The sequence below is a fragment of the Passer domesticus genome, chromosome 4, assembly GCF_036417665.1.
Source record: "Passer domesticus isolate bPasDom1 chromosome 4, bPasDom1.hap1, whole genome shotgun sequence".
Taxonomy (NCBI): Eukaryota; Metazoa; Chordata; class Aves; order Passeriformes; family Passeridae; genus Passer; species Passer domesticus.
The window spans coordinates 80,187,653-80,209,027 of NC_087477.1; the positions used below are offsets into that span (position 1 = coordinate 80,187,653).

The window sequence follows — 21,375 nt, forward strand, 5'->3', positions numbered from 1 at the left end:
TTTTTAGTTAGATGAAGCATCCAGAGAGGTAATTTTCTCTATTCTGCAGCCCAGACAAGAAAGCTTTATCTAGACAAGGTGCCATCAAAACACCCAATCACACTGAAAACTGGCCTATTGTCAGACACTGCAAATACACAATCCAAGATGCATTTGCTGTTTGATGACAGCAATTCTCAGCTCTATTTGAATAAGGAGAAAGCTAACTTTGAATATTTTCCTTCATTCCCTGAGTGGTGCAGTAAAAACAAGCAAAGCAAAATAGCATATATGTGCTTGTAGGAGGCATTCGTTTTATTTCCATCACAACTGAAACAGTCAACATATTAAGCAGTTCTCAATTCTCCTTAAAAATTAATTCTACTCAGATTCAACCTGGAAAGTTTTTTTTTTTCCACTTTCAAAATGATTAAAGGCACTCAGAATAGCTAACTCAGTAACACATACAAACAGGGGGAGGAAAGAAGACAAAAAGAAGAAAAGAATCATCTATCAGAGACCTGACAACAGTTTGGAAGCTGGTGTGTGTTTGCTACCACCTATTACATTTCCATCTTGTACTCTTTATTTTTTCTCCCATCAATCTGCTTCCCTCCACTTGCTGACTCTTATTTTATTCTTACATTAAAAGCTCTTTCAGACCATGCTTTGGGTCTATTTGCACAGCATCTCACACAATGGGACTCTGATCCATGAATAGTTTTCATAGGTACCATCTCAATATAAATAACAATATTGTTCCAAATACATCAAAACATTGTAAGAAAAAGAAGAAAATATATTCTAAGATGCTCAGTGTCAGAGAATAGTGCAGCAGCACAGCACCCTGCATTATAAGGTTGATAGATTTCCAGTCAGTACCTATAAAAATTTTTAACTTAAGAATTCAGACACATGGTGGGATTCTTGGGGTTGCTCTGTCAAGGACAATCAGGAGTTGAACTCAATGATTCTTGTGAGTCCCTTTCAACTCAGGATAGCCTGTGATTCCCTATTAAATCAGTAGTTGCACCTATAGCCAGCATTAAGAGAGAAATACTGCCAGAGAAGGTGCATCATAAATTTGCATAATTCTTCTCTGCAGACATCCATTTCCCAGAGTGTAATCTGGCAATCTCCAGATCAGATGCCTGATTTGTGTGCCCATAGTTAGAGTTTGATGCCCATTGTATCAAAAAAGGCCAAATGGTGGCATTTCCAAAGGAACACACCAAGCTTTTTAAAATTCCATGTGGCTTCCAGCTCATTCTCAGTGAAAGATCCTTAAAAAATTCCACTTGCTCAAGCTGAATATATGCCAGTGAAAACCTGCTGTCCACTGCACTAAAACCCCTTACTTTAAATGCTAAATGAGCACCAACACTTTCCTGTTTGTGTCCTGCCATAAGGAGGGATCTGTTCCAAGGCTTGTATTTATTCAATGAACAGCAATTCAATTTTTAATCCAAGGTAATGTGGTGTTATGGATCAGGTTATAACAATATGCCCCATGGAATTGTAACAGCAGTCTCAGGATGTTCAGTAAGCAGCTTATTTTCATCACTGTTAAATATCTTCAGCCTACAACCGCATACCAGAAATCAATAAAAAGGACAGCAAGAGCATCAGCTAACCAGCAATTTGGGGTTTACCATAGTAAATATAGAGTAGAGCTCTTTCTGAATCAAAAGGATGACTAAAATGGATATCTCATTTCTAATGGTAACCGTGTGTTGTACTCTGAGGTTCATAATTGCAGCAGCTGAAAAAAAAGAGTCTGAATTCTGACTGTCACAAGTTTAATAAATACAAAATTAATACATTCCATTTTTCTTCTGCTGTGTTAATCATAGATGTCAGTGGGATATTTCTGGCCCCTCTTGTAAACAGGCACTATAATTTCTTTAGGAATTTGTTATCTGAGTTTTAGGATGTCCTTGCATTGAAGTTGAAAGGTAGAGTTAACAGGTTTAATGTACGCAAGAGACCACAAATTTTGCCATCCTTCACCACAAGCTGTAAAGAATGACTTGACAAAACCATTTGTTAAATGTGACAGCAGTATGAAGGCAAGACATTCATCCAGGAGCTCAAATGGATACATGACAAGGTAATATTAATGGCACAAGACAAGACATTTAAAAGTACTGGCTCACCATTACCAGTCTATTTGATCCAATTAGGGCTATTCATCAAGGTAAATAACTACTGGGAAAGCAATCTTGTGTGTTCCTGTGCATACTGCAACAAAGTCCAGTCTAAGTGATGGCTTGTGCACCCAGAGATTTCAGTTTCATCCAGGTAATGTCACTTCAGAAGGGAATGGGAGAAGGCTGTGACTTGAATTAGAGAGCAGCAAAAGCCCGTGGTGTTTTATTCCAAAATCAGCACCAGGGCTTTGCTCATGCACCTGCATTAACAAATGCCTTTGCAACGCCTTAATTTATGCTGAGTTCTGATGTAAATATTATGACATACACTATTACTTGTAAGACAACGCTTCAGGGTTTTTTCCCCCACAGGATTTTTAATTTAGAGATGAATTCAAAGCACAAATTCCACCATGTGAAACTTCATTTATTAGAGGAGGAGGCACGTTAAATTAAGGTCTTGCTTAATTCATTTTGTCAGAGAGAAAACTTTATTAATGTACATAAAGCTAACAGATTAATAAATTTGCCACACCAACAAAAAATATAGAAGGAAAATATCAAGACCTGCAAATATTTTTGAAAGCATGAATGGTGCACAGGCAGATTTTATGCCTTTCCAGTTCAGTCAGTTTTGTCAGTTTATGGTGCAGTCAAGTTGCTGTTTTTGATAGCATCATGCTCTACTGTTCTAAGCACTATTTAGGGCTGTTTTATCATTGTCAGTTCACAGCCATAATTGAGCTCAAAGAGGTTAAATGCCCACCAAAACGATGTTTTCCATGGCTATATAACAATTTTAGAACCAAAATGTCTCAGTGCTACTTACAGTCTAGTAGAGAATTAAATGTCTAATCCTGCCACTGGAAGGTAAAGCCACAGCAGGAGATTAATGACTCCAACAGATTGTTAAACTTTATAAAGCCTGGCAGTGCAGAGCTGCCTGTAACAAAAGTTTACCAAGGAGCACCTTATTCACCATTTTCCATTTAACAGGTGTTGCAACCAGCTCCAGTTTGCACCTGCAGAGAGCTCCCAAACAGGCATTAATTCAATTGAAAGGGATGAAAATAAAGCCTTCTCCACTGCAGTTAAGGTGTGTCACCTCCAATATGCTGTGAAATTGAGTTCTGGAGAATAAGGCAGGGACCATTAGAAGCTGCTGCAGTTTGGTGCTAAAGAGAAAGTCTCAGTCAATTCTGCAGACTGTGTCACGTAGGAGGTGACCAAAGAATGGTAACTTGGGGGATGGGGACAGCAACACCACCAGTTATGTCTTGGCAGATTAAACAGCAAAAAGACTAACATTTAGAACACGTATCACACTTGGATACTGAAACTACAGATCTATAGAAAAGATTTAAAAAGTAAGATTTGAGCCAAAGAGAAATCAGGAAGAAATGCTGTTACAAAGACAGGTAATACTTACTAGAATCATGAATTGGCCTGGATCTTAAAGATCATCCAGTTCCAACCCCCTGCCATGGACAGGGACACCTTCCACTGTCCCAGGCTGCTCCAAGCCCTGTCCAGCCTGGCCTTGGACACATCCAGGGGCAGCCACAGCTTCACTGGGCACCCTGTGCCAGGGCCTCCCCACCCTCACAGGGAAGAATTTCTTCCTAAAATCTAATCTAAACCTGCTCCCTTTCAGTTTGAACTTCTTAATATATTTTTAATGCGTGAGCTGTCATCTCTCTACAGAGAAGCAGCCATAATCAGGAAAAGATTTGGGGTGAACTTGCTAACAGAAAGCAAGCTGAAGTGACAATGTTTTACTAAAAATTGAAAGAGTATAAGAAAAGCACACAAAGAACATTCCTCCAAGTCACAGGCCACTACAAAGGATTTCTCAAAATAGTTCATGGCCCAAAGCATGGAGGAACCCAGTTACAAAGTGCTAAGGTACTTAATCCCCATTGATTTAAATTTGTTTGTCTGTTTGCTGGGGTTTTTTTGAGGGTCTAAGGTAGATTGCTTATCAATTTTCATGACAGAAAAACTTTATACTGCCTTTTCAAAAAAAAAAAAAATTCATTGAGGGCAAGCCTCAGGCTTGCTAGCAATATTAGTGAATAAAAAGCAGAGAAAAAAATTATATTTTTGGGGGAATGATAACCACATACCCCCAAACATGTGAGTATTATCAGGGTATGAACTCTTTCATGTCTGGATAGAACAATAAAGACCCAACTCCAATGGCAGTGCTGGGATTCTATTAAATACTTATTATTTCTAAAAATAAAGAATTATAAAGGGGATTAACAGGTAGAGGACAGTACAGAGATTCCCATGAAAAATGTGGGAAAACCAGAAATACAAGTAGGAACTGAGCAGACAGTGAAAAGCATTATGGAAGTCAAAATAACCCAGAAGTGAAAAGACAGTGATTAACTTTTGCATTATGTACGACCTGAAAGAGTAGAATTGTGATAAAGTGAATGTGGGAGGATGAAATTGCAGAACAGGAAATTGCATGTAGGAACAAAGAAGGGAAAAAAACCTATAGGTTATCCCAGCAGAGGAAAAAAAAAAAAAAAAAGAGATAAGACTTTGAAAAATAACCTTGTGAAAACTGAAGGGGACTGAAAAGTATCAACAATGTCACCAAAAGTGCAAACTTAAAGAGTCTGATGTAAAAGAGGTGGAACAAAGAAGAGGGTAATGAGGAAGAATAGAGATAATAGATTAAAAATGCAAAGATTTAACAAAGAACCACAATCTATTGTGTAGCTTAATTCACTGTCTCAGGCCCTGTTGAAATGATACTTAAATCAAGTAGAGCTTTGGAGCTTTATGGGGTTTTTTAACCAAATACAGTAAATAAATAAATAAAAGGGAAAAAGCTGGTCTGGGGAGATGAAATAGCTATTTGGTCAAGATGGGAAGGAAATTTTCTACCAAAACTTATAATGAAGTTATCCTCACTGTGAGCAGTCGGATCCAATAAGCCTTACAGGTTTAATACAATAAATGTCACACGTGTCACACTTGCAGTCCTACCTAACCCAGCTGCAGGAACAGCCTGGCATAGTAAATATTGTCTTCAGCTTCTCCAAGACCTAGAGACTGAGCCCAGTGGAAGCTGATGACAGCTCTTGGGCAGACTTGTCTCTAGAAGTGCCAGACAATGGCTAAAACAAGATTAAAAATTGATTGTGTGCTGCAAAAATGGATTTCTCATCACCCTGTCCAGGAGTCACTCAAAGTCACCAGTGGATCTTGCCCAATGGACAGAGATGATTGATATCTGATACTATCAATTATCACCCATGCCTTTCAAAAAGCCCTTACAGCAGTGATATCAGTCTGGGTTTTGTTCTTGGGTTTGGTTTTTTGTCTTTTTTCTTGTTTCACTTATACTTTGTTTTCTTCTCCTTTGCAGTAATTTTTACACAGTAAGAATTGGAAACTAACCTTTTATATCTGGTTGCTTAATTACAAGTAGAACATAACATTAAAGATATTTCATAACACTTAGAAATAGAGTTAGTGAACAAAATTAATGTCAATTAAGAAACAAATATAATGTTGAAATCCCATTTGGCAACTAAACTCTATGTACTGTGCCACTGCTCATAAAGCCATTAGGAAGATGGAATTAGAGAAGTCTTTGGAAAAGGATTATGTTTTCCTCCACATTTATAATGATCCCTAACTTATGCTACTGCACCAACATTTGAAGGTATTGTTATGAATCCGAACTTCTCTAAGTGCCTTTAGCTGATCTGACTACAGGTCATTCTTGAGATGATACTACAGAACAGTGAAAGCTTCTTTATGTAAAACAATTACCAAGATTAATCTCTTGAAATACATTTCTTGTGTTTTTTTTCTTATTTTTTTTAATCTAGTTTGTGGGTATTTTTATTTATAATGTAGCCACTTTACACACTTCCATGAGCTTCTCCCACATTTACAGTGTTTTTTATCAAAAGGGTTTTTTTTAAAAAAATCCATAATCATTCCTCTGCAGTGATTAGAGAGGTAGGCATCTTCTAAACACAAGGATTTGTTGAAATATCTGAAGTTTTATGAGGGCTCAGTATTTGAGGAATAATGCACAAACTATGTACAGTAATCTCTTCCAATGCAATAGAGCTGCCACTGAGTTCTGCCTCCTAATTCTTCTGAAGGCACTTTGAAAGGCCAACTTTCTGCTCACTTAAAGTGACTTCAGTTAAAAAAAGAAAAAATAAATAGATAAAATCAAGCCCCTATTTCAAAAAGCAAAAGCAGCCATAGTTACTACACCAAGGCTTTTGCCAGAAAAAAAAAAAAAAATCCATCATGAATGTTATGTTGCAGCTCAAAGTTTCCTTTGTTTGATGAAACTGTTTCATACTGCAGCCTTACCCAAATCTACCTGATAGGGCATGGTTTCCTGAAATATGGCACCATATGTGCATCAGTAAACATTATGTGTAGATAAATTAATCCAAGCCTTATAATTAGGCAGTAAGGAAATTACTGCAGACCTGAAAGAGTAAATCAGCAGTATTAAAGCGCTCTCCATTTCCTCTGAAGCACTTCAGAGCACCATAAAAACCTCAATGTCACAGTGATAAACACCTAGAAGTGCTTTTTGAGGGAGACACAGACATGTGCATTCAAAGTTGAAATCAAAATTCTTCTTGAATGTAATTCAAATAACAGCATTCTCCCTAACTCTTTAGATCAGATGTTTGAAAATTTTACTAAAAGTCCTTTCCTGAAGTAAATACTCCAGTTATTCTACCAAATGGGAGCAGACAAAAAGTATTGATCAGCATGCCAGAAGCTCACAGCTCCTCCAGACCATGCTGGTGACATTTAGCGTGTCCCTAATCCTGGGGCCATAAATTCAGTGGAAGCTGGAAGAGCACAGGACTTCATCAAGTGGGGCATTGCTACATCTGCCTTCTAAGCCAGCATCACATCAGAGTCCAACCTAACACCTTTGTACCTAGAAAACAGCTACAAATCTAGAAAAGAACTACACACAATGCAGTGCACCTCTATTAAATGAGTACAAGGCATAAACATGTAGCCCTGGCACAGAAATAAATCTGTACTAGCATTTGATAGACTGCTTTTGGGAAGCCAACTTCCACATTTCCATATTCAAGAGCACTGGAGTCACTGCAGGTGAAAATCAAAGCTATTAAGCAACAAGGAAAAGGTGCTGAGCTTCTCACAAGCAAGAGCTGATACCACAGGTGGCCCTAGGTTCAAAGAGGTTTAGATTAATTTGTGGCTGGCTCCCTTTAAAAAATGCCAGCATTTTGTCAAGATGTACTTTCATGCAACAGAGTGGGGTAATCTCAGCAATAACACTGCACTTCCCCTTGGAACAGCCAAAAACTTCTCCTTGGTTAATACAGCACAGACTCCTGTTGATCATCTATTTAAATGTGACCTTGCTTCAACTCTGCCTTTTCAAAATAAATCTTAATAAACATTACTGCCAGACTAAATTCTCAAGTTACAACCTCCTTGGATGTTCTGCTACTACTTCACACTTGCATGAAGTTTTGCATTTTCAGAACACTGCAGAAGCTCTTACAAACTCACACAGTGTTTTGTGAGCTAGGGAAGGTCTGTGACTATTTAATTCTCTGTTTTCTTCCCTTATTTAAATTATACAGATCTTGAATTAAAATAAAAAGCCCCCTTCAGGATTTATAACCTTACCCAATGTACTCTTGTTTGCAACAAAAGGCACATCAGAGAAGGAGAACAGAGTTCCCCAGCCCCCCCAGTGATTGCTGCACTATCAACTGGCTCTAAGGATAGCTGGAAAGCCAAAGGGCTCCTCACACAAATCTACCTTCAGGGGGCCTCAATTAGGAATCAGATTGTTCATGGCTCCCAATGTATAAAGAACTTACACAGAACACATCCTGGAAACACCCTCCAGAGATGAACTCTCCAGTACTGCCAGGGAGGCTGAAGGAAAACCACTTTTATTTCACCACCTGATTTCTATAACTGACATCAGCTGGTGTGAATGTTCAGAGTTCTCTCTTTCCTCTTCCCCCTATGCCCTCAAGTATGAGTTTTTTGTTTCTTTGGGTGTGCTCTTCATTATCTTTGGGAAGCTGAAAGGAGTTTGTTATTTATTGTATATTAAGTTTGATTTAGAATTGGGTTCACTGTTTTCCACTGAAGATTTTGTTTTGCTTTTTGAGCCCTTATGCTTCCCTTGGGCTCATATCTTAATATTCAGATGCTGTGCACCTCCTAATGCTGGTACAGCACAGAATACCTCAAGTGAGGCAGCTTCACCTTCAAAAGCAACTTATTTTCTGAGCTTCAGATTATTCTTCTAAAACTGGACAGTAAATCTTGCTAATCCTCACAGAGCACAGTAAAGAGAGGATAAACAAAAAAAAAATTAAATCAGTTAATAATGATTTAGAGCACCAAGATTTAATTTCTAGGTGCTGCTGGCCCTCCCTACAGCATTTGCAAGTCATCTGGTCTGGGTGTGAGACAGCAGCTTTGCTGTAATAACAGGATGATAAGATTTCCTCTTTTGGAGGAAGGCCTGTGTTTTCCTCAAAGCATTTGCATTCTGTGAAGAAGCAACCTGTGCATATCTTTGAGTATAGAGATTTAAGCCCACAGACTGAAAACTTATATATGTGTCTATCGATAATATAATTGACATTGTATGGGTTAGGTGTGATAAAATCTGTTCCAACAGAACACATTCTTTCAGTTTTAGGTGTCCCATCAGTCTAATTCCATGAGTTAATATTCATGCTTTTTATTCTGAGAGTCCTTCTAGAGTCTACACCAATTTTTGGCAGGCTTCAAAGTGCTAAACTTTTTTTTTTTTACCCTAAATAGCATTCATAAACAGCAATACAACTTAATCTACGTGGAAGAGAGTAACAGAAAGAGCAAATGGAGACACTGCTGCTCAAGGAACAGAGAGAGATGATAAATAAGCCTAAGAACACACTGCAGCCTGGGATGTAGTTCAAACTGGTGGAACCCATGTTAAACAAAGGACAGAAAATGCCAAGTCCTTTCAGAGACCTATGAATCTGATACAAACTGAGTATGATCAAGGCGTTGTCCCCAAGGTCTTTGTTTTACCAAATTTGCACAAATAAATTACAGGAGGTATTTGTCTCATCAAGCTTTAGGCTTTTGCAAGCTTGACTTGCAGCCTAATACTGAAACAATACCATCAAGGATTTAATGATCATGGTGGGTGCCTTCAAACTCAGGGTATTCTGTGACTAAAAGATAATATAATAATTGTAGATTGAAGGGAGGGATGTTAGAGAATATGGCTGATAGCAGGCTGATGAAAATCATGCCCAGAGTCCACCAAGTGTCTTACAGAGGAATTTGCAAGAGCCCAGCTTAGCACAGGGGAATGTAAATGACTGATCAAATATACATAAGGGTCATGTGAAAGGATGTACTTACTGCATTATACATAAAGAATTGATTAGAGGTGTAAAAAGAGCAAATATCACCTGGATTTTTTTTTTTTTTAATTTGGCTTCTGCAGAGTGTGTGCCTGGTAGAAAGACACCACAGCACGGTCACTGTTAACATTAGATCATGCCTAAATGGCCAAATCTGATCCTGAGTACCCCAAAGTGTGTCCCCATTCCTAGGACACTGATAGTGGCTACTGGAAAAAGCAGAAAAGAAGCAATCAAAATCCTACCCCATCAGAAAGAGGGAAAATTCATCTAAACCAATGCAGAAGCCTTGCAAAAACCTCTCTTACAGCTTTCAGCCTACCAAGGAGCTCTCATTTAATCACTAGTAACAAGGACAAACCCCAGATACACCTGAAAGCCATTTTTGGGAAACTGTATAGGAAAACAAGCTCTGTGGCACTGTGGAAATTACATAAAGGGTTTATTTATGAATAGTAACCTGCTATGGTTATACAATTCCAATGTTAGTGCAGTTGCAGATAGCAGAGGAGAACAGAACCATGCTCTGGGCTTTACTTTTTGGACTTGTGTTCTGAGGGAATGATGCCCATCACAGCAAATCTGCCCTTTTATTTTTCAAACACATATTAATCAGTTGGCCAATTTTAAAACCATCTGACAGAGAGAAAATATCTTAAAAATGGTGAATAGCTGGAGTTTGATGTAAAATTGTCTGGGTAGGAGAAGGGTAACCCAAATCAGTGTCTTGTGGAGGGAAATTCCTTATGTGAAGTCAGAAGCTGGCTGGCCAGAGTAACCACAGAGGTACCAGCTGAGCAGGAGCCAAAAGCAGCCCATCACTCTCTGCATTTCCCCTGGAGTAACAAATCAGCCTCAGATAACGAGGAATGAGAAGGGAGAATGATGGGGGTGAGAAAATGGGAGGAACCATGAGAATCAAGGACCTGACGTTATTGCTGTAGAAAGCCCTAAACAGACAGCACAATGCTAGAGAAACAGAATTTCATTAATTTAGATGTTCACAATTTTGGATTTCAGTCCTGTGTCTACACAACATGGGTTCCTCAGAGGTTTGTAGGATGCTGTCTGGAAAAGACAATCTGAAAAAGCACAATTTTGATAAAAATAAGTGCTGAAGTGGAATGTTTTGCCTCAGACATTGGTATGAAGAATTCTTTTTTCCATATTCAAAACCACTACCTGTATGTAGCTACTAAGAGGATGTTGATGTTATTCTGCTTTTTGTGTACCTGTCCAAAAACCTGAGCTGGATTTTACCCAACAACACACAAAGGCCACAAAACTATAATCAGATGGCAAAAAAAAAAACAAACCCATTTTTGATACTGCATACAGAAATTTAGATATCTAAAAGTAAAATTAATTTATGTGTTCACTCCATTAAAGTGAATGCCCAGGTTGTCAGACTAAATGTTCAAAAGAATTTATCAAAATGCAACTGGTAATGCAGATATTTCAGGACTTTCGACTCCACAGTTCATATTAATATATATGTTTTATAGAAGTTTTCTTGCCTAAAACTGCAAGGAGAAGCAGAAATCCAATATTAAAAAGAAACAGTACTTTTTATTTTTTTCTTTTTTCTACTTTCAGATGAAACATGAAAATTTAAAAACCATCAAAATTCTTTGAAACAAAGGAAAGTCTCCTTGGCCATTTTAAAAATGAGGGTTTAATTTTTAATATTTATTTTTATGTAAATATTTGTATTTGCAATGCTAGGCTAAAAATAAGTTAATAATTTTCAAAATGAAAACTGGAAACTGGAAAGTACTGGAAAAAGTCCACACTAGACTTTTCAAAGCTCTCAGGCTTCTTAAAAAAAATTCTGGATAATTTCTGGAAGTTTTCCACTTTTTAAGAAAATGATACTTTTCTGTGGAGAATTTATTTCATGCAGTATTTCTAAGCAGCTTTAGTAATAACATAAACCTCAGTCTGTAGGAGTTGGATGAATTCTCCTTAACAGCTGTATGACAGTATAATTTCCAGTATAAACTGAGAATTGGTGGTGAAAAAAAAAAAATTTCTGTCCAATTCCTTCCACTTGGAGGCACAGGAAGCCATGAACAGGCAAAAATTAAATAATCCAGGCAGGCTGCTGTAATGGCAGCACAGCTGGGTGGTATTTAAGGCAAAACAAATGGTTTTGGTTATTCCACCTCGAGTGGCTCGTGCAGAATGAAGCAGCTCAGCTTCAGGGGTGGCAGCAGGGACAGCAGGTGGGACGGCAGTGGTGGTGGCAGCAAAACAGTGGTGGTGACAGCACAGCTGCTGCTGCTCTGAGCTGTGCTCCAGGGGCTGTGGCCAAACCCTCTGGTGTGTCCTGCCTGCCTCTCTCTCTCTGTGTCACCCCAGAGCTGCAATGTTCAAAATGTCAGGTGTTCCTGCTGCTCTGGGGTTACCTGTGGCGTTTGAACTCTTGGGTTGGTGTTTCTCTTTCCTCCTATTGAGGAAAAATTAACAAAACAATTGGAATGAACCAATTCACTGCTGGCCTGGCTTGGTGTACCACATGCCTTTGTTTAGCTTTCGGGTTTTGTCTTTTTTTTTTTTTTAACTACAGGCTTGCATACCAGTGGGAAAAAGAGATTCCCAGTATTGCCAACTGACACAACTTCTTATCAGATCCAGTGCTTTCTCCAGCTTGTTCAAAATGAAAGGCTGATTCAGCCTGGAGAAAAGAAGGCTTCCAGATCTTCTAGCACCTTCCAGTGCCCAAAGGTGCTACAAGAGAACTGGACAGGGACTTGTGGAATGGGCATGGAGTGACAGGACAGCAGGAAAGGCTTTACACTGCCAGAGGGCAGGGTTACAGAATCACAGAAATTTTAGGGTTGGAAGGGACCTCTGGAGATCATCCAGTCCAACCCCCTGTCAAGGCAGTGCCACCCACAGCAGGTGACACAGGAATGTGTCCAGGTGGGTTTGGAATGTCTCCACAGCCTCCCTGGGCAGCTGTTCCAGTGCTCTGCCACCCTCAATGTGCAGAAATTCTTCTTCATGTTGAGCTGAAGCTTCTTGTGTTTTAGTTATGGCCATTGGTCCTTGTCCTGTTGGGCACCACTAGAAAGAGTCTGGCACCATTCTGCCTTGGAAATATTTATATGGATTTATGAGATCCCTCTTATTCTCTTTTCCAGACTAAACAAGCCCAACTTCTACAGTATCTCCTCATAAGGGGGATGCTCCAGACCCTTCAACATCTTTGTGGCCTCTGCTGGACCTTCTCCAGTAGCTCCTTGTTTAAATTGTACTGAGGAGCTTGGGTTAGATTTTAGGAAGCAATTATTCCCTGTCAGGGTGGGGAGGCCCTGGAACAGGGTGCCCATAGAAGCTGTGGCCACTCCTGGATCCCTGGAAGTGTCCAAGGCCAGGCTGGATGGAGCTTGGACACCCTGGGCTAGTGGAAGGTGTCCCTGCCCATGGCAGGGTGTTGGATACAGATGGGTATTAGGGTCCCTTCCAACCCAAACCACGCTATGATTCCATGAAAATCCTGTGAGGAATGGCAGCAGTAAGCCATGGGCTGGTGAGGTGTGTCTGCTTCCAAGAACCTGCTCAGTCTGACTTAGCTTGATGTTCTTACTGGCAGTTTATAGTAAGACATATAATTAGATCTCCATAGTCATCTCCTGATTCCCAGGAGAGTTTAAATGATGTAAGTTTAAAAGATGTAATTCTATCAGAATAAGAAATATTGAAGTGACTGTGAATTGTGAGGCAGAATTTTAGCACTGTGTGTTCCATCCACAATCATTTCCCATGTCTGCATGTTATGCAGATAATGAAATCAAATCTCCCAAATAAAGAGCTAAATGACCTGGGAGAAAATGAAAAATCAGTCTTAGATGGGTGAATACTGAAGTCTTGCAAGGGAGCCTGACTACCAATTGGGGAAAAAAAATCTATTTATCTATATTTGTATTTTTCATCACCTAACTCTTGTAGGTTATCTAGTTTTAATGGTGTTAACATTAAACATCCAAAGTCTGAAAAACAAGCTTTAAAAGGGATTCATTAAGACAAAAGGCATGATGGTATTCAAAGCTGGTTGTCTCTCTAATGATTTTGCCCAGAATACAAAAACTGAAATAGTGGGACACTGTATCCTCCACCACAGCTCATTTCCTCTGAACCTTCAGGCCTCTCTCCCCAGCCATCCAACCAAGCCCTTGGTGACACCCTCACATTCTGGAATTTAGCAGGGAGTGCACAGGCAGGTCTGGGCAGCCACACACAGGTACTCTGCTGATTATATTCATGTGATGAAGCAGAACAGTGATCATGATTCTGAGGGATCATGATTTACAGTCAGAATGCACATTGTTGAAAGCAGACTCCGTCTTCCTCTATGTTTGTGCAAAACCCAGCACAATTATGATTTAATCTTGATTAGTTTACTAGCAACTGCCACAATTTAATAAACATTATACCTACGTGATTAACTTCCATAAATATCAGAAACAGTACTAAAAGCTTCATCCCCAAGCAGGAAAATACAATATCTGTGCTTCATTTTACCCACATCCAGAGTTCCAAGCTCTCTGAGGCTGACATTCCACGAGGGTGAATACACATGAGAAGCACACAGCTTATTAAGACAGGTGCCATTTTTATATCACGTTTCAGAGTAAATTTGGCTTTAGGGATGAGTAATTCAGGCAACTGCTGAGAGCCTCACACAGAACTCACTCATGTGTTAGTCTGCTACTTCCTTGAGGCAGTGAGAACAGAGGTGGGAGGCAACACATGGTCCCAGCTCCACTGCAGAGCTGAGGATCCCACAAATTTGGAGGTCAGAACAGCAGAGATCTCTTTTCTGTCATTAGCTGAGCAGCAGATGTGATGCCAGGCTTTATATAGGAGACTCAAAGTGATTCATATTGTCTGTAGGTCCACTGCAATGGGTTTGTTATTTGGCAAAATAAGCTCTGAGATGATCTCCAAACACGTCTGCTAAAGGTTAAGGAGGAAGAGCTGAAATAAGCTGAGTTTTAGCAGTGCAGAGCACTGATTTCAAAATGCCTACAGGGGCCACTCTCTCCAAAATTATCATGCTGCAAATAGGTACTTGAAGATGCATTTAAATCTTTACTTGGTTTGGCAGTTTTCTGGATTTGGGATCACTTTCGCAGAGGCCAGGTAGAATTATTATTTTTTTTATTTTTTTTTGGTTAAAAAATGCAGAACTGGGATAATCTCAAAGGCAGAAAAAGTAGCTAAAAAGAGGCAATCTATCCTGCCTTTACTTGAAGGTGTAAAGAGAAACCTCCCCCTTTTGGTTGCCAATCTCCTTTCACTTTTCCATCTCAAGTTTTTCGAATCAACCTTTCTTTCTTTTCACAAAACACAATGATAAATGTAAGAGAAGAAAGACAAAATGTATGGTTTAAACTAGGGTTTTGCAGTTATTCATAAAATCATAGGATAGCTTGGGGCTATTTAAAGGTCATCTGGTTCATTTCCCTGTGCCATGGGCAGGGCCATGCTCAACGAGATCAGGTTGCTCAAACCCATCCAATCTGGCCTTGAGTGTTTACAGGGATGGGACATGCACCTCTCTGGCAAAATTGTTATTTATTATGACTTTCTGTATCTTCACAGGATCTTTATTTACTACAGTACCTTGGAAGTTCTCTTTGAATATATTTTACTCTTACAATTTTTTCTTTTTCATATTCTGCTCATCTTTCCTGTTACTCCAGTGAGTGTGTTCAAATAAAACACAAATAAGCACATATGCCAGTGTTTTTATGACTGGGGTTTTGAGCTGCCAAGGCAGGGAAGGTCTGGACAATCTGCCTCCTCTCCCACATGGAAAGACCATTGGTGGTTACACTTGGAATGCATTTCCTTCTCCCTTTTTGTTTTTTTTTTTTTGTCACAGGAAATGGTGCTACTTGCTTAATGTCATGCGCAATGTAGGGCCATATCTAAATGAGGACACCAATTCTTTACACCTCCTCATGTGGAAAACCAGCCTGAAGTTGTAAAGCAATGATTTCCCTGGAGAATCAGGAAACATTATGAAAAGCAAGGCTCACCTGTCTCCGAAGGTCTCGTGTTTTCTTGGTCATCTTGTCAATGGCAATGTTGAGTGGGTCTCCCTTCTCCTTCCTTCCAGTCTGTTAAAAACACAAGATTTTAGAGTTAGAGAAAAATCCTCTAGGCGATATAAACTTTAAAAAAAATATAGTAAGGATTCATCAAAGGAAATTATTGCAGCTTTTTTGTTTGCTACCATCAAGTTGTTATTTCCAAAGTAATGTTTTTAACATGTTTATGTGCAGTAGGCACAGAAGATTATTTTAGAACAATCCTAAATGATAAGAACAAAGATTAAGGTGACTCACCGGAGAGTTCAGAACTTTTCCACCAATAAATTATGTGCATATATTATAGCTAATACTCCAAAAAATCTGGCAAGACCTTTCACTATAAAATGAATATTAAGAGTTTCTAATCTCCATCCTGCCAAGCACTGGGAATGTTAAACATGATAATAAGCAGCAACACAGCTTGAGGACAGAAGGAAAATGGTCCCTACGCCTGTAACAGGAATCATATTGGCAGACATTAGGTTCAGTATAAAGAAGAATTCCACTTAAAACACTTTCCTGCAGGAAGTCTCAAAGCAAAACTCCTCACGAAGATTAAAAAGGGGGAAAAAAGCCTTTTGTGTCTCATAACCAATGGGGGGAAAATATGGTTTTCAGGTTCAATGGCACAAAAAGCATTAAGTGACTTTGTTAGCTGTATTACCTTTCTCTTAAGAGAAAAGTACTTCTCTAAAGATTTGTCACATCTTTTGCACATTGAACTCTGTTTGAAAGCTTTTCATCAAGAATCAAAATGATCTTCCATTCTTTCTGGCAGTACTCTTTCCTTCCCAAGGCTGTTTTCAAATGCTTCTATTTAGAATTGTTCCTTGCATATGATTAAGAGCGATTTTCTCTCTCCAGCTGAGCCTAATAGCACACGTTTCTGGGAGCTATTGAGAAGTCACTTTTGGGGTGGGATGGGGATTAAAGACACTCTTTCAATGATACCCTCTCATATGTACACCACAGTTATCAGCCCTACATTGGCACAAGGCCTCTGTTCCAGCCTTTGCTTTAGGCATTCATTCCAGAGAACGCCTGCTTTCTGTTACTGCCTGTAATTCTAATTATGACATGAGGCCAAAGCTTTTATGATCATTTAAAAATCTGTAAAATCCATCCCCTTTTTTTAATTTAGAAATTCAAACATAACAATATCAAGTGCCACCAGAATTTAATACAAAACATAAATTTACCTCTTAGCTTTCTAAAAAGGATCCATTAGAAATTGTGAAGTTAATCACACAAATTGACACCAGAAAACAGAGAGAGAAAGCATTTGCTGTCACACAAGAGGAGGCATCTGTGTCACCCGCTGATATTTTTATCTCACTTTTCTTGTGTTCATCCTTTGACTGAGTTCTTCTGGTCCCCAGCTGAAGAACCACATCTCTTCAGCCTGAGCAATGTCAGCACAGGCTTTTGGTTTTAGATGTCCCAAATTCAGTCCCTGGTATTTTGTTCCAGACAGCAGGTGTCATATGTGCACACAATCGAGCCTGTTTTTCAGGCTGAAATTTCACAATAAAGCTGAGGCAGAAAATTTTGGACCAGGAAGCCTCTCCTGACTGTTGGAATGATTCAGCAGAGACTTCCAGATGACCCAGTCTCAGCCAGGTTCTGGTTTGTTAGACTGCAGAGTTACAGTCTAAGAAAACTTAGAAAAAAAGAAATTAGCTGTGTGCTGTGCACTTGCTAAACCAAGTTTCCTTGGTGACATTCATGTTCTGAAATGCCTTATTTTCCCGGTCAAATAATTCAGTTTATCTAATATTTAAATTCTTCTCTTCCTTCTCATTGTTTAAGCTTTAATGGACTAGATTAGAAAGCTCCATAACCACAGAAGACATGTTAACACTTTTTTTTTTTTTTTTTAGGGCAAAGATAACCTTTGTTTGGCACTTTTTTCTCCTTTATTTTTAATAAAATCAGGGAATAATTTCCTAAACAGGCCAAAATTCCTGTGAGACTAGCATAGTGTGAATAATCAAAGAGCAAACACCAAGACACTTAAGACTACACAGGGATGGTATTTTACAGGTCTCAAATAAAACAAGTTCACAATTCCACTTCATTGACCTCATGCAGGGCAGATATATTTATATATATTGGATATATTCTCCACCAACATGGTGAAGTCAAGCAATTAATGCTTGGCACCCACTTAGGGGGTCAGAAAGTTGTCCTTGAGCAGGAACTTGGGAGTCCTTCCAGGGTAGTCAGCTATGGGACACAGTGACAATAAATAAATTAAGCATTTGATAAACTGCACCATTTAGAGGAGAAAGGCTCCTGGGCATTGGAAAAAAAATAAAGTAGAAATGTTGAGATTGACTTCAAAGTTTGTAATTTAGGTTCCTAATCTGGGTGTTTGGTGTGTCTCATAGGTGGGAACTCTCACTGAGAGCAGGCCCAGGCAGCCTAAATCCAGCATCCCTCCTAAACCTCCCTTCAAATCCATCCGGTAACTTTTCAACTCCAGTTTTAAATAAACAGTGTTTATATAAACAGTGGCCCTTAAGGTACATCCTATTGTGAAACAGAAAACAACTGGGAGCCCTTCTGTGACCCTTAGGCCACACAACACAAACTGTCCACATCCATCTGGCCAGTCCCTTGTCCCTCCAAAGCACAGCAAAGCCTGTTCCACATTGCTGCGTGCAATTGCCCAAACTGTGCCTCAGTCTGCCTGAGATGCTAAATGGGATGTGCTGGAAAACTAAACCAAAACAAGAGATCCAGTTGAGCTCACTCAATGGCAGTATTTTATTAACTCACACAAATATGGCTGAAGTCTCCCATTCTGCACGATTTTTACTTATCCAGGAAGTTTAACTGACTTTCACCTGTTACTTATAAAATGGCCTTTTAGTCTGTATACAAACCCCCTTCTTCAGCATATGATTTCAAAGAAATTTGTTTAGTAAATCACATTATTGAAAAATAACTAGCATGGCATGTGATGCTACATAGCTCCAGGCAGGTCTGTCAAATACCATCTGCTCTGCGCTGAAAATATAAGTTTATTAAAGTTTATTTATTTAAGTCCTTAAATACTCTTATTTTATTGTTGCTCTGTGATAAATTTTTGGCCTTCATTCCTAGAAGGGATAGAAAGGAATTTATTGGTTTCCTGAAAAAATGAAAAAGCTTGGTATTGAGCCATTTGCCATTTCTCTGTTAATCTTTCTCTGCAAAGGGAAGAAAGATACTTTGGGATGAAAAGGAAGTAAAAATTGCTGCTGGCATTGGGTTAAAAGGAGAAGGAGGAGAAATGCACAGAATTCCTTGAATGCCAAACTATCTGTATTCAATTTCCTATGGACAGAATTACATCTATTCATGGTGTAATGAGGAGAACTTTGCAACAGGAGAATATATTAATCAAGTCCCTGATTTCTTGTGACCATTACCAGCATTTGCATACTGCTTGTACTCGAGATATTTTCAAACAATTTTCTCAGTCTGAGTTGCTTCCATTCTAACTTCTTTAGAGCTTTTCCCTGCCCATCTGATTTATTCTCAGCTCAGGATGAGCCAATTCCCACAGGCTCTGGCCAGGGGCTGTGCTGCTGCAGACTCCCCCAGGTCAGGAGAGGATCTTCCACTGCATTTCTACCTCAAGGTTGCAGTTCCCTCCCAGGTCACTCAATGTCAGATCCAGCTCCCTGAATATAATATTCAAGTGGTTTTAAGCAGGATTTACCACCTGACATGAGAAGTTGTGTAGTTTCTCAACACATCCATGTCTGGTAGTGGAAGAAATCAAGGTACAGAGTGTTCTATTACTCCAGAAAATGTCTACAGTCTCAACCAGTGCCAACAGTATTACCTGAACAATAAAGACAGAACACAATCATTTATATCAAACAAAGTCTGAAAAGCCTTACAGGTAAAACTGCATGGTATTAAAGCCAGAATTAATTTATACAGGGAACTTCAACTTCATTTGGTTAGGAAATGAAATAAAATAAGAACAAAATGCACTTAAGGATGATGAGAAATTTCAGTATCTGCTGAATGCTAGAAAGATCTCTGCTAAGGTATAGCACTGGTTTTCTTTTTTACAAAGACCTTTTCCTCTCCTTCCATTTTTCCTTTTTACACTTTAAACTGTTAGAGTAAAATATTAAACTCTCTAAATATGTATCACAACTATTAAGGACATTTACATCCCACAATTTGCTCATTACAGAACTCTTCTGATCAGCATGAGGTACTTAACAGGACATTTTTCTAACCCTAGAGAATATCACAGAACCAAGACAAGGACAACCAGGCCAATCAGCCCAGAGGCTTGGTGCATTTTAGATGAGATATGCTCAACCTTGGAAGAAGATGCTCCAGACTGGAACTGTGTTGTTGGTTTTTAATAATTCCAGATACCACTAATGAGGAAATCACAGAGCTCAAATTTCAGCACATGAAACAGATGAAATTACTACTACCAAAATTATTATGATAAGGACAGATGTTATTGTAAAGAATATCTTTGCATCGAAAAGTTAGGATCACCTAGAAATGTTGGGGAAGCAAAGCCAGTGCTTTCAGCACATTATTATAAAAAAATACCAGACGAACAAGGCTGACAATGGTAAACTGTAAATGAAGGGAATGGAGTGCCAAGAAATACACAAAAAGTGGGGCAGCAGCAGGCTACAAAATAATACCACAGACAAAACCCCAATGTGTATCACAACTAAAGGAGTGATTGTTAGAGAACACTATTTTCCTTTAAAGTTTGCAGTTTAGAAGCTCAGGGATTCAGTTAAACAGTAAAAATATTAACAACAATAATCTATGTAAGATGTTTTGGAACCACCATTTTGAGACATTCCTCTTTTTTTTTTTCTCTGCTGCTTCAGATGTAAGCCAAAATATCTGGGAGAGTCAATCTCTTCAAACATCAAGTGTTGCATGTCCAAGACATCCTCACTTCTGTTTCAAGTAATTTAGCCTCCAGGAGACAGCTGGAAAGATTATCTATTGATCCAAACGCTACCAAACACTGATCTATTTTTATCTTTTCATCATCCCCTAGGTAGAGGGCTACATTATTTACAGGTTATTCAGAACTTCAATATCACAATGTTTTGTTAAGGCACAAATTGCTGCTCAAAAATATATCTGTCCTAATATTTTATTTTAAATGTTGAACATCACTTCTTTAAAACTATGCCAATGCTCAATAACCCTTTTAAAAGTGATGAAGAGAAGCTTAGTACTAAAAGAAAAAACGTTTTGAACAACAAGCATAGGCTGCATCAGTGCTTTTAAGCAGAAATCTAGGTTTAAACATACCAATACATAGTCCCCTTCTGAAAGAAGACAATTCATTTTAGGTCAGGAAAAGGCTTAACAATATATTCCAGGAGAAGTAGAGACTAAATTTCACTGGAAGTTGAAAATTCTAACAATTTTCTAAGGAGATGGGTTAGGAAAACAAGTTTAACAAAATCTGCATGGTTCCTCTAGAGATGATCTGAAAAAGACTTCTTAAAATAATAAGTTTAAGGAAAGATTGAGTGTTAGGAAGTCTCTTGGGAATGTGGTATGAACATGAATTACTGTTGTACTCAGTTCAGTGATTTTATCATATTTTTACTTGTATAAATTATTTTGGTTTTAGAATTTATTCTAAGGAGCTGCATTGGAGGTTCTGCAGTCATCCATTTTCCAGCTTCAATTTTGCTATAGTAACGCCTCCTGTGG

At 38.8% G+C, this 21,375-nt stretch overlaps 1 protein-coding gene across 15 annotated transcripts in view; it reads right to left on the reverse strand.

The window, feature by feature from the left end:
• CTNNA2 (catenin alpha 2) overlaps positions 1-21,375 on the reverse strand; it is a 462,204-nt gene that overhangs the window by 99,767 nt on the left and 341,062 nt on the right. For all 15 annotated transcript variants that reach the window (XM_064419032.1, XM_064419026.1, XM_064419024.1 and 12 more), the window contains one exon: positions 15,607-15,687. In XM_064419032.1, coding sequence (XP_064275102.1) covers positions 15,607-15,687 — 81 coding nt within the window. The remainder of the gene's footprint in view (positions 1-15,606; positions 15,688-21,375) is intronic.